General features: G+C 29.5%; 1 protein-coding gene across 1 annotated transcript in view; it reads right to left on the reverse strand.

The window, feature by feature from the left end:
• Nucleotides 1-14,698, reverse strand: part of LOC132718958 (uncharacterized) — a 35,980-nt gene that overhangs the window by 17,946 nt on the left and 3,336 nt on the right. The window contains exons 3-15 of the mRNA XM_060702672.1: nt 12,623-12,691; nt 11,858-12,046; nt 11,603-11,671; nt 11,112-11,282; nt 10,249-10,317; nt 9,678-9,746; nt 6,385-6,579; nt 4,316-4,384; nt 3,544-3,732; nt 3,289-3,357; nt 2,799-2,969; nt 1,935-2,003; nt 744-932 (exon numbers count right to left, since the gene is read on the reverse strand). Of these exons, the coding sequence (XP_060558655.1) occupies nt 744-932; nt 1,935-2,003; nt 2,799-2,969; nt 3,289-3,357; nt 3,544-3,732; nt 4,316-4,384; nt 6,385-6,579; nt 9,678-9,746; nt 10,249-10,317; nt 11,112-11,282; nt 11,603-11,671; nt 11,858-12,046; nt 12,623-12,691 (1,587 nt within the window). The remainder of the gene's footprint in view (nt 1-743; nt 933-1,934; nt 2,004-2,798; nt 2,970-3,288; nt 3,358-3,543; nt 3,733-4,315; nt 4,385-6,384; nt 6,580-9,677; nt 9,747-10,248; nt 10,318-11,111; nt 11,283-11,602; nt 11,672-11,857; nt 12,047-12,622; nt 12,692-14,698) is intronic.

Here is a 14,698-nt window from a genome sequence, read left to right on the forward strand (position 1 = left end):
TTAAACGTCTTTTACAAAAATAAATCATTTCACATGATAGATTTAGAATTAAGTAACAGAAATTGGGTTAAAATTACGCATAATTTATTTATTTACACATCATGACTTTTATTTAAAAAATGTCTTGTGGATATTCCGCCCGGTAAATGCCGTCCGTTCGGAAAATTTAGTTCCAAACGGATTATTTTCCACCATTATATATTTTTCCGATCGGATTTTCTAATTTTCTTTTTTTTTGAAAAAAAAAAACAACATTTGTTTAATATGTATTAATTTTTCTTGAAACAGTGGCAATTTAAGCAATGTTTTGGAAATAGGATTTCCCAATTATTTTTACTGTTGGAATAAACTCAAACTTGTTATTTTTCTAATTGCACTTGTATACAATATTTATTATCGGGAATAAATCCTATCGGAATGAATTCCAATATTAAAGAAACGGAAATTGATTCAATAAGAAATTCAAACAAAATTTACGGTAAGTTTATCCAAACTTTCTACTTACCATTTATTCAAAACCTGTCATATAAATCACTGTCTTTAATTTACACCAATATAAATTTAAATGTGGACAGGGTATAGTCTAATAGTTCATAAGATAATATAAAGAAATAACAGCTACTACATTTGTTATATATGTTATGTAGAATAATTAAAACTTCTGAATTTTCTACTTTACTGAAGAAATAATTAACAGAACCCGATACACAAAAACATGATAATATAGTATTATTTAAAATTACCCGCTTTCTCCTCAAAGTCTATCGTAACAAACTTTCCCTTGTGATTTATTTCAATGTTTTTCACCTTTCCCCCGCCTTTTCTTTCTTCCTGTTGAAAGTACATTGCGAGCATTTCATTATTTGTGTTTTCCTGTAATCCCAAAATTCCTATACGCGGTATATCCTGCGATTCTACAACATGTGACGCATCTGAAATAGATACAATATAAGCTTTGTACAAAGATGAAGCAACACAGTGGGGGTAAATATTTTATGTTTCTTGTACGTTATAGTTGCATATTACACGAACATTTTGAACAGAATATCTGAAAAAAGACAACTGGGACGTATCGACGTTATTGACAAGTTACACTCCGTTTATGATGTTTTGAAATTTGCTTAAACTTATGTGTAGGAAATACGCTACACAGTTTATTCAACACCGGCTTACAAGAACATCCTTTTACTAAAACAATGCCAATACTGCAACAGTCCATTTTGTTAGACTTCACAAGATTCAAGTTACATCAAATATGACATGTTAACGCAAATGTTAAACAGAATCCCTGTGAATTAAGATTATTAACTATCATACCACTTTGAAATGCGAAAGTCGTTAAAAATATTTGAAATATCACGATGCCATGTACACAGCATTGTCAATATAATTAACGTCAAAAGAAGTTCATTCATATGAAATTCTTTCTTACATAACTTGCATAACTGGCCCTAAGTTTAAGAGCCAAACAATTATATTGTCAATACTTATAGTTTAAATTAGACAGGATTTTAATTACAATTGACATAATTTCGTACAATTTGTACCGTAAAAAATCGACAATTAGACATTTCTAATATAATTGAAATGTGATTCTCTTGACAAAGGTTTGAAACAAAAACGCAAACCCTTGAAGCTATTTGAAGAATTTCAATGACGAAACATTAATTTTTGTTTGATAGAACTTTTGTTTTGAGCTGTGAATTTGTGACTTTAATTTATATCCCGAAAGATAAAAAGTGACCTCATACAATGACTTCCTTTAAGTTATTTTTAATTAACTGGTAGGGTTTTATGCCCCCCAAAATCTGTCAATATCTATTGATTTTACTGACAGAATGACAATCATTTATTTATCACAATAGATTTTTCTATTGTGAATTATTATTTAATATTTCAAGTTGTAGCATCCAAATATTTATGATTTATCTTACCAAATACATCTATATCAACATTAAATCCGAGAATTGTCAATGGTCGTTCTTCCATTATTCTATAAACAGCTGTAAAACAAATGTAGAATTTATTTAATGACATCTGCATACTTCCATTAAGTTTTGATAAAACAGTTTCACAGTATTCATTTCCATATTCCATGAAAAAATAAGCATGATCTGACTCAAAAACTTCTTTCCATTTAGTTTTAGAATTGTTTTATACTTAAGAGCTTACGCAATATTTTTATTAAGTTACCATATGTCAATTGTTTTAGAATGCTACGAACATGCCACATTAAAATTTCCATACTCACCGCCAAAAATGAATACATCTGCGTTTACTTTAAATATAAGAATCACCATATTCATGTTAGGTATTCAGTTTTGCTCAAGACTGTGCTAGCTGGAGTTGAATGTAGCTTTCATTAACATTTTTTTAAGTTTGCCGGAGATTTGTCAAATACAGCCTTTTGAAAATTTTAACACGAACAAAATATGTTTGGATAGACATGGATTGTTTTGAATGTTGCCTTGTATAACGTGGACATTGTTAAAAGATAATCTGACTAATATGTTAGTTTGTCACATAAATTGTTATTCAATTAAAGGGCATAGGACATTAAAAAGAGTTTGCTTTAAACAATTTATTATCGTGACAATGATGTGATGATGTTAGTCTTGTTGCTTCAAATGCACATTTTATCAATACTAGCAGTGTGTAATTTCGATATTGATTAATGTTTTAAACGTTCAAAATCTTTTTACAGTAAGATTTGGTATTGCTATTTAATTTTTACGCTTAAGAAATCAATTTACCTCATACAAATTAACAAAAGAAGTTTCATTTATATACTTTCTTACCTGTAGAATCACCAAACTCAACAATGACTATATTCTCTTCAGATTTAATGCTGATGTCAATGATTTTTCCTCCGAATTCTGTTTTATTATCGAAGAACATTTTTAACATCTCTTTATTTATACTGACCGGCAAGTTGGTGATTTGTATCTTTTTAGGCTCGTCAAGATCATCTTGAAAAGTTATTATAAAACTAGTAATAATACTGATTTATACAACACAGCATGCAAGTTTGTTCATATATACTAGTATTCAATTGGGTTGTTATGCATGTGTTCGATTTGGAAACAAACAGACAAGTAAGAAATATATTGAACTTACAAATGAGCCTTAAACACGATCACATTTATATAGGAATATCAAAATAAGTTAAACAGTCATGCTGATAATCTAATTTCTGTTTGACAATGCTAAAAGCATGCCATTTCAACTACAATGTCTGCTGAAAACTTAAATAAATATTTTGTTGACAAATAATAACTGTATACAAACCTAGTGTTTCTATTCCTACTTCCACCCCGAATATTGAAATCGGTGCCTTATTCATAATCCATTCAACACCTTAAAATTGAAATTTGAAAGGGGAGATAAAAAATTTTGAAAAGAATAACTGTTTTTTCTGTCTTGACTATTGCAATTTAAAAACTTCAATATCAGCGATTCAGTTTTGTATTGAATTAAATAGTACCATTAAACACATGTGTCAACACGTTAAAAGAATCGGTATTATCTTTTTAATGATTTTACCTGTTTCGTCTTCAAATTCAATTAGAGCACATCTATTCTTTCCATCAATAAATATATTGTTTACTTTTCCGCCACCCTTTCTTTCTTTAGTCTTAAAAAACATCTCAAGCATCTCCTTATTGTGGTTTTCCGCTAAGCCAGTAATTTTTATTCTTGTTGATTTAGTACGACTCTTATCAGATGTTGTCTCTTAAGAATAAAATTTACAATGATAAATGATATTTAGTTGGACTTTTATTCTGGATGAATTAGTACGACTCATATCAGCTGTTGTATCTTATGTTAAACACAATTTAAAAATTAAAAAAAATGTTTTTTAGTAGGATTTATAAAAAAGAATAAATTTGCCATTCTTTAACCCGTATATTAAATATGAATATATGAGTATATCTTATAAATTTCAAACCAAACTTATTGTCCAAAATACATTTTCGATATCAATTTGATTCATCATGCTCGTCCCACAAGATTATAATCTATTATGTACAATATTTATTAACAGACATACATGTTTTTATCAAATCCTTAGAGAAATGATTACTGATACAACAAAAAGTTACGGTGAATGATTTTATATATTATACAAGACCTAGCTTTATACCCATTTACATTGGCATACATACAGTATGAGTTTGAAGAGAAACAAAAATATTTCACAGTATTTAAAAAATACAAGTTTGAATCTTCAAGAATTATAGCTGATAATAAATTTATTAACACACCATAACTTGAAACGCAAACTAATAAAAATGCAAATATTGTATATGTTTACCAATCACCTCTACCGTGACATCCATACCCAATATAGATTTCGGATTTCTCAGCAGAAACGCCTCAGCACCTGAAATTGCGATTTCAAAATAAACTAACAAAGTAATAGACTTTGGATTTCTCAGCATAAATGCATCTGCAACTGAAATAACAATTCAAAAACAATAATTATTGAGAAAGTATGTTTGACAAATCAGTTTATATAAAGGTATAAACTAACGTTGCACAAAATTCAAATCAATTTCAGGTAATCTTCATTCCTGTACAAAATAGCATCCTCGAGCTTATGCAGATGATATTTTAAATTATACATACGATATAAAGGTCCATTAACAAACCATTTATAACATTTAATAAAGATAAAGTTATTCAGTATTTTTCATAATACAAAATTATATAATTATAATATTCAAATTTTGAAAAACATGTTGCTCTAATGACACCCATACCAATTACATGTACAATTGCATATATAAAGAATAGATATATTTGGACCCAAATTAAGTTTAATATATGGTTTGTGTTACAGTCAGGCAAGGGGAATTGGTTTACAAAATGACAACATATTAAGCACGAGGAAATGGCAAAAAGTAAGATTTTCACACCATAAATACATGTTAATATGAGTTTAAATGTCTGATTTTATGTGCCTTTGCTTCAGGTACTATGCGAATCAGCGTTCATGTAGGATTCGATGAAACAAAAAATTAGAAGACTGTTTATGTATAACAAGGGTTAGTATAATATTATGTTGCAGACAGGCATGTAGTTACAGAACGTGTTGCATGCACTTTGATTGTTTCCACTGGAGTATTAAACAAAACAAATAAAAAAATCAAAGAAAATGAAAATGTAACCATTAACAGGGTGATATCGTCAAGGTGGAAAACATATGCCCAAGAAAAACACCTTGAAGATTTTGAGAAATGCATTGTTCAACAAAGGTGATGAAACGTTTCAAAATCGCAAGAAATGTAAAACAGTTACATGGCGGTTGTCGTTTAAGGCGTATAACACATGCACTCGACGCACTTTATTCCTGTTCTCGTTTTCAGTATTATAATTCGTTAAGAAACAGTATGCAAAATATAACAAATGTACGGTTATTTACCAAGACATTTAGAAAAGATTGCATGATGCAGGTATGAATGCTTGACGTCCTGCCATTCACATTCAATTGAAGAATACAAACACCAGAGAATACTACTTTGGGCACGTGACCATGTGTAATGGAGACCCTACAATTGTATCACTGTTTTGTTTACTGATCAATGGAGATTGTTTCTCTAGAATTTACAGATAGACGCATCAGCGTGTAGAAATGACCAAATGAAGTTTTGCACCTGCTTGTATCTCGGAACACAATCTGTATAGCTACTGGTTTTTCTTTGTATTTGGGAAATTAAAGACAATGGGACCTTGAAAGGTAAAACATTTTACCCCAGCGCTTTTATTTGAACAAACTTGGTAGACACTCAGTAGAAGATGTTTCATGTTTAATGTCTAAGCTCGAGCTCTTTGTGTTTTTTAAAAGAAGACTTTTAAAACTTTTAATATATACACATAAGGAAAATCAATGACCCCCTTGGGAGGGGCCAATTTTGACAGGTGGGCTAAAAAGATACTTGAACAATATTTTTAGATAATTACATGACAGTTAAAAAGAACCTTTGAAAAATAGGTAATTAGTTGCGTTTATAGTTTTGTGTCTCTAAAACATATAACATCAAAAATAAACAACAAAACTGTTTGTTAGTCATAGCATGTTAAAAGCAAAATTTGTCATATCAATAGTGTTTCATATCACTGGTATAGACGTTATTTGCATGGGTATAGTGTACTCTATATAAATAAAAATGTCCTGGTTATCAGTTGGCAATTATTATAACTTATACGGACAAACGGGTTAACCTACAGACTGCATAAGCTGAACTAAATAAATTATGAGTAGTATTGTTTGAAATACATAAGAATTAACTACACTTTGCATATAAATATATCAAATAGTTGCAAAAAATAATCAGACCACAATAATAACTTGTCTATATATTAACTAAGATATAATAGTACCTGCTTTCTCCTCAAATTCAATAATAGCAAATTTTCTTTTCTTATCAATGTCAATATTTTTCACTTTCCCCTCGCCATTTCCGTATTCAAGTTCAAAGTACATTGCCAGCATCTCCTTATTTGTGTTTTCCTTTAATCCAGAAATTCTTATACGAGGAATGTCCAGTGGCTCTAAAACCGATGCCATACCTGGAACTTATATAATTAAAACATTGTATAAAGGTATAGTAAGTAAAATGGTGTGCTAAATAGTTGATGCTCCTTGCACATAACATTTACATAGTTTATGATATCATAAATTATAAGAATCATATAGTACAGTATTCCTTTTTTGCCTTATCACCTACACTTCTTATAAATGCCATATTTCTAATGTAAGATTGGAAATCTAATCAAGATAATATCTATGCCAGTTCTTTTTAATTCTAGCGTAATTAATTCCCTTATATTTAAAAACTGATAAAATAAATAAAATATTTTAGGCACACTAAATCTTTACAAATGCATTGTTGCATGGGACATGTTTGATCAAATCTGGTTTTGTCGCGAATATACGTGGTACTGAAAGGGCTACGTATCATAAATGATTTTACATTTCATTTTTCTTAATTTATTTAATAAACAAGACGGTGCCTCGTGTTTATCTTTAACCACATAAAGGCATGTACATATTTACGAAATGATTGTGTTCAAATAACTTTGTGATAAACGTTTTCCTGTTGTGTATTATATAGGTTCTTATCTTGTTTCTCGTTTCCGCGTGCATGCTGTATTTAATTAACTAAAAGTTTTTCGTGTTTTTCGTGTTGTTTAATATAAACTTTAAGTATTTCTTTGAATTTGTTTAAAGATATACTATGCTCATCTTAAAGTAAAATATTTTGATCCTAGGAATTAATTGAAATCGATGTTATTCTTATTTAACATGTCAAATTCTAATAAAAGAATGTACAAACTATGTGTCGGAAGCTGCATATCCTATTACATGTCAAGTAAAAGTGGTCCTTTCTTAGAAAAAAACTGCCAATTTTTTTGAATCACAATACATGTATATACTTATTTTGTGTCAAGCTAAAGTGTGTGGTGTTTAAAACACGAAGTATCTACTTTATGTTTAGTCAATTTTGTCAAAACTTGTTTTTTATATTTTCAAAGAGACTGTCTAGCATTTATCAATATCTGAAATATAAAATTTGAGCATAGCATATCTTTAATTTTAATTAAAAGGGAGCATCTCTACATGCCTTATATCTACACGCAACTGTATAAGGTAAGTTTAAATCTTAGGACAAGACGTTATGACCGGTTAACTATATCCAATTAATTATCTTTAAGTGAAGGAGGTATTTGTTTTAAAGTTTATACTTTTGTTAAATTGTTAATGACCGCAGAGCAATGTTAATGCCAAACATCTAAGCTCTTGGCATTGTTGCTTTACACAATAAGACATAAATGTTCTCTTTTTTATAAGTATGAATTTTAAGATATAAATTACGGTCCCCTTCGGAGGGTTAATTTGTTTTGTGTGTAAGTCCTAAAACCAGGTTCTGGACTGTCATTATAATGAACATTTCTGCTGTGTAGTTTGAATTTTCTTTCTTAGTTCAAAAGTTGCATGCTGAAACGAGATTGCTAACGAAGTGACCACCTGACGCATAACATGCTCGCTATTTCTTTCGGGCGCAAAAGACGTCAAGTGAAGACATTCTTGTTTCCATTCCCTTATAGGTACACTCACATCAGGGAAGACATTCTTGCAATTTTCGAAGACAGACAAAGGGTATTTATAAAGGAGCCTTTCTTTTAAAGAATATTAAAAAGGTCGTTTTGTCTGAATGCCAAATGAAGCCAATTTAACAACATACCTAATGGAAACAAAATGTCGTTTGAAATAGGTGAAACAATGAGTTAAGGGTTCATATCGATACAACGAGTTAACGAAATGGATATAAATGTGCCGATGTGCAAAGAATGACGAACAGTCTTAAATAGATAAATGAGAACTGGCTCTTTTGAAAATACATAAGTATCTGTGGCAGGTGTTTTTAAATCAATTGTATTCGTACAAAGACATAATTTTAACAGAAATCAAAAGAAAAATGAAGAAGTCCATAATACACACTTTATTACATTGAACTTAAAATAGGACATACACACTTGACAGTGTTGCCTGTACAAAGTCCTATTGCTACTTTAGACACACATGCACAATACTGCATAACTAGGCAGTACTTTTGGTTTTGATAAATATGTCATCAATTTTTCTCATAAAGTAAAGCTGTAAATTTCATGTATTATTTCATTTTTGTGAAAAAGTAGTTATCAAATCTATAAATAATTTGCTGCAATATTCCTTCAAATGTTAACATAGTATTCACCATAAAAAGAAGTACCAAAAACTTGAAAACTTCAAATTGAAATAAAAGGACTCAATAACTCTTTACCTTGAAATATCATTATTACAACCTTTTATAACTTTGTATTTACTAGTAAAAAAGAACAAAATAAACACTTATTAATTGTTTCTATTCTAAATAATCCTATTTCAAGTGATATTGTTAGCACCATAAAAATTTGTAATTTACTTTGGTATAAATTGAACAGAGGTGTGAAGATGTCAAAGGCAATAAAAGATGTATTTTAAATGAAAGATGATTGCATTGTATTTTTTCAGTTGACTGGTTACTAAACAATAAGAAATGACATGAATATATGTGGTAAATATTGTTTGTAAAAAGTTTGTTCAATCATTAATGTTGTTAACATGTAATATTAACTTTAAATAAAGTAAATGAATTTTTTTCTTTGCTAAATAATGTTAGCAATTATTTTGTTTGACACTGTGTATTTATCCAAACTTTACTTTAATGACTATATAAAAGTAATGGTACTGATACTTAATTACTTTCCCCCAAAAAGTACTGGTACTGAAGTACTGAGCTAAAATCTAGTATTGGTACTGGTAATGGTACTGCATAACTTGGCAAGTACTAGAACTGGTATTTAAGTACTACACCCTTAGAACTGATGCAGCTCTGCTAAAGACACATCGATATTTCAAAAATAAGGTCATAGTCAACCACCAAGATGCTACAGTAATATGCGCATTCTCCTATAGTATTAAATTTGATTCCTTCAATGTTTCAGAGTGTCTGATAAAAATACTACTTTTTCTCTTGTTTTATAAGATTTCTTCTATAGTGTCAATGATTAAGTACAAGAATAAAAATAATTTGATCTATGCTTCGTCTGTTTATTAATAAGTTGAACAATTAAAAAAATTCTTAGCTCACCGAAAGTATCTACATCCACTTCCAAGCCGAAAATTGTTAATGGTTTCTGATCTAATACTCTATGAACAGCTGAAAAAGTATCTATATATATTATATATAAATTTAAAAGTCTATAGCCAACAATTGATTATTTCGGGCTTTAAAAGAATTCCTATCCATTAATCTCACAATTAATAACTATTTACCACACTAGAGCGTTTCTGATGCAGCTTGTTTGGTCAATACAAACATACTTTGTATTAGAAAAACATACTTTGTATTAGAAAAACATACATATTAAAAGAGGAAATGAGTCAATGTCAGCATCATGCTACATTTAATTTCACTTTCATTTCAAATTTTGTGTGAATTTGTGACTTTAATTTATATCCCGAAAGATAAAAAGTGACCTCATACAATGACTTCCTTTAAGTTATTTTTAATTAACTGGTAGGGTTTTATGCCCCCCAAAATCTGTCAATATCTATTGATTTTACTGACAGAATGACCACACTCACAATAGATTGTTCAATTGTGCTTTATTATTTAATATTTCAAGTTGTAGTATCCAAATATTTATGATTTATCTTACCAAATACATCTACATCAACATTAAATCCGAGAATTGTCAATGGTCGTTCTTCCATTATTCTATAAACAGCTGTAAAACAAATGTAGAAGTTATTTAATGACATCTGCATACTTCCATTACGTTTTGATAAAACAGTTTCACAGTATTCATTTCCATATTCCATGAAAAAATAAGCATGATCTGACTCAAAAACTTCTTTCCATTTAGTTTTAGAATTGTTTTATAGTTAAGAGCTTACGCAATCTTTTTATTAAGTAACCATATGTCAATTGTTTTAGAATGCTACGAACATGCCACATTAAAATTTCTATACTCACCGCCAAAAAATGAATACATCTGCGTTTACTTTAAATTTAAGAATCACCATATTCATGTTAGGTATTCAGTTTTGCTAATCTGTGCTAGCTGGAGTTGAATGTAGCTTTCATTAACATTTTTTTTAAGTTTGCCGGAGATTTGTCAAATACAGCCTTTTGAAAATTTTAACACGAACAAAATATGTTTGGATAGACATGGATTGTTTTGAATGCTGCCTTGTATAAAGTGGACATTTTTAAAAGATAATCTGACTAATATGTTAGTTTGTCACATAAATTGTTATTCAATTAAAGGACATAGGACATTTAAAAGAGTTTGCTTTAAACAATTTATTATCGTGACAATGATGTGATGATGTTAGTCTTGTTGCTTCAATGCACATTTTATCAACACTAGCAGTGTGTAATTTCGATATTGATTAATGTTTTAAACGTTCATAATCTTTTTACAGTAAGATTTGGTATTGCTATTTAATTTTTACGCTTAAGAAATCAATTTACCTCATACAAATTAACAAAAAAAGTTTCATTTATATACTTTCTTACCTGTAGAATCACCAAACTCAACAATGACTATATTCTCTTCAGATTTAATGCTGATGTCAATGATTTTTCCTCCGAATTCTGTTTTACTATCGAAGAACATTTTTAACATCTCTTTATTTATACTGACCGGCAAGTTGGTGATTTGTATCTTTTTAGGCTCGTCAAGATCATCTTAAAAATTTATTATAAAACTAGTAATAATACTGATTTATACAACACAGCATGCAAGTTTGTTCATATATACTAGTATTCAATTGGGTTGTTATGCATGTGTTCGTTTTGGAGATATCAAATTCGAAACAAACAGACAGGTAAGAAATATATTGAACTTACAGATGAGCCTTAAACACGATCACTTTTATATAGGAATACCAAAATAAGTTAAACAGTCATGCTGATAATCTAATTTCTAAAAGCATGCCATTTCAACTACAATGTCTGCTGAAAACTTAAATAAATATTTTGTTGACAAATAATAACTGTATACAAACCTAGTGTTTCTATTCCTACTTCCACCCCGAATATTGAAATCGGTGCCTTATTCATAATCCATTCAACACCTTAAAATTGAAATTTGAAAGGGGAGATAAAAAATTTTGAAAAGAATAACTGTTTTTTCTGTCTTGACTATTGCAATTTAAAAACTTCAATATCAGCGATTCAGTTTTGTATTGAATTAAATAGTACCATTAAACACATGTGTCAACACGTTAAAAGAATCGGTATTATCTTTTTAATGATTTTACCTGTTTCGTCTTCAAATTCAATTAGAGCACATCTATTCTTTCCATCAATAAATATATTGTTTACTTTTCCGCCACCCTTTCTTTCTTCAGTCTTAAAAAACATCTCAAGCATCTCCTTATTGTGGTTTTCCGCTAAGCCAGTAATTTTTATTCTTGTTGATTTAGTACGACTCTTATCAGATGCTGTCTCTTAAGAATAAAATTTACAATGATAAATGATATTTAGTTGGACTTTTATTCTGGATGAATTAGTACGACTCATATCAGATGTTGTATTTATGTGAAACACAATTTCATTTAAAAAAAAATGTTTTTTAGTAGGATTTATAAAAAGGAATAAATTTGCCATTCTTTAACCCGTGTATTAAATATGAATATATGAGTATATCTTATAAATTTCAAACCAAACTTATTGTCCAAAATACATTTTCGATATCAATTTGATTCATCATGCTCGTCCCAGAACATTATAATCTATTATGTACAATATTTATGAACAGACATACATGTTTACAAATCCTTAGAGAAATGATTACTGATACAACAAAAAGTTACGGTGAATGATTTTATATATTATACAAGACCTAGCTTTATACCCATTTACATTGGCATATATACAGTATGAGTTTGAAGAGAAACAAAAATATTTCACAGTATTTAAAAAATACAAGTTTGAATCTTCAAGAATTATAGCTGATAATAAAATTATTAACACACCATAACTTGAAACGCAAACTAATAAAAATGCAAATATTGTATGTTTACCGATGACTTCTACCGTGACATCCATACCCAATATAGATTTCGGATTTCTCAGCAAAAACGCCTCAGCACCTGAAATTGCGATTTCAAAATAAACTAACAAAGTAATAGACTTTGGATTTCTCAGCATGAATGCATCTGCAACTGAAATAACAATTCAAATACAATAATTATTGAGAAAGTATGTTTGACAAATCAGTTTATATAAAGGTATAAACTAACGTTGCACAAAATTCAAATCAATTTCAGGTAATCTTTATTCCTGTACAAAATAGCATCCTCGAGCTTATGCAGATGATTAAAAGTTATGATATTTTAAATTATACGATATAAAGGTCCATTAACAAACCATTTATAACATTTAATAAAGATAAAGTTATTCAGTATCTTTCATTATACAAAATTATATAATTATAATATTTAAATTTTGAAACACATGTTGCTCTAATGACACCCTCACCAATTACATGTACAATTGCATATATAAAGAATACATATATTTGGACCCAAATTAAGTTTAATATATGGTTTGTGTTACAGTCAGGCAAGGGGAATTGGTTTACAAAATGACAACATATTAAGCATGAGGAAATGGCAAAAAGTAAGATTTTCACACCATAAATACATGTTAATATGAGTTTAAATGTCTGATTTTATGTGCCTTTGCTTCAGGTACTATGCGAATCAGCGTTCATGTAGGATTCGATGAAACAAAAAATAAGAAGACTGTTTATGTATAACAAGGGTTAGTATAATATTATGTTGCAGACAGGCATGTAGTTACAGAACGTGTTGCATGCACTTTGATTGTTTCCACTGAAGTATTAAACAAAACAAATAAAAAAATCAAAGAAAATGAAAATGTAACCATTAACAGGGTGATGTCGTCAAGGTGGAAAACATTTGCCCAAGACCAACACCTTGAAGATTTTGAGAAATGCATTGTTCAACAAAGGTGATGAAACGTTTCAAAATCGCAAGAAATGTAAAACATTTACATGGCGGTTGTCGTTTAAGGCGTATAACACATGCACTCGACGCACTTTATTCCTGTTCTCGTTTTCAGTATTATAATTCGTTAAAAAACAGTATGCAAAATATAACAAATGTACGGTTATTTACCAAGACACTTAGAAAAGATTGCATGATGCAGGTATGAATGCTTGACGTCCTGCCATTCACATTCAATTGAAGAATACGAACACCAGAGAATACTACTTTGGGCACGTGACCATGTGTAATGGAGACCCTACAATTGTATCACTGTTTTGTTTACTGATCAATGGAGATTGTTTTTCTAGAATTTACAGATAGACGCATCAGCGTGTAGAAATGACCAAAGTTTTGCACCTGCTTGTATCTCGGAACACAATCTGTATAGCTACTGGTTTTTCTTTGTATTTGGGAAATTAAAGACAATGGGACCTTGAAAGGTAAAACATTTTACCCCAGCGCTTTTATTTGAACAAACTTGGTAGACACTCAGTAGAAGATGTTTCATGTTTAATGTCTGAGCTCGAGCTCTTTGTGTTTTTTAAAAGAAGACTTTTAAAACTTTTAATATATACACATAAGGAAAATCAATGACCCCCTTGGGAGGGGCCAATTTTGACAGGTGAGCTAAAAAGATATTTGAACAACATTTTTAGATAATTACATGACAGTTAAAAAGAACCTTTGAAAAATAGGTAATTAGTTGCGTTTATAGTTTTGTGTCTCTAAAACATATAACATCAAAAATAAACAACAAAACTTTTTGTTAGTCATAGCATGTTAAACATGTTAACAGCAAAATTTGTCATATCAATAGTGTTTCATATCACTGGTATAGACGTTATTTGCATGGGTATAGTGTACTCTATATAAATAAAAACGTCCTGGTTATCAGTTGGCAATTATTATAACTTGTACGGACAAACGGGTTAACCTACAGACTGCATAAGCTGGACTAAATAAATTATGAGTAGTATTTTTTGAAATACATAACAATTAAATACACTTAGCATATACTGTAAATATATCAAATAGTTGCAAAAAATAATCAGACCACAATAATAACTTGTCTATATATTAACTAAG

Source organism: Ruditapes philippinarum, unplaced genomic scaffold (assembly GCF_026571515.1).
Source record: "Ruditapes philippinarum isolate M1 unplaced genomic scaffold, ASM2657151v2 ctg2008_1_1_1_1, whole genome shotgun sequence".
NCBI classification, from domain to species: Eukaryota; Metazoa; Mollusca; class Bivalvia; order Venerida; family Veneridae; genus Ruditapes; species Ruditapes philippinarum.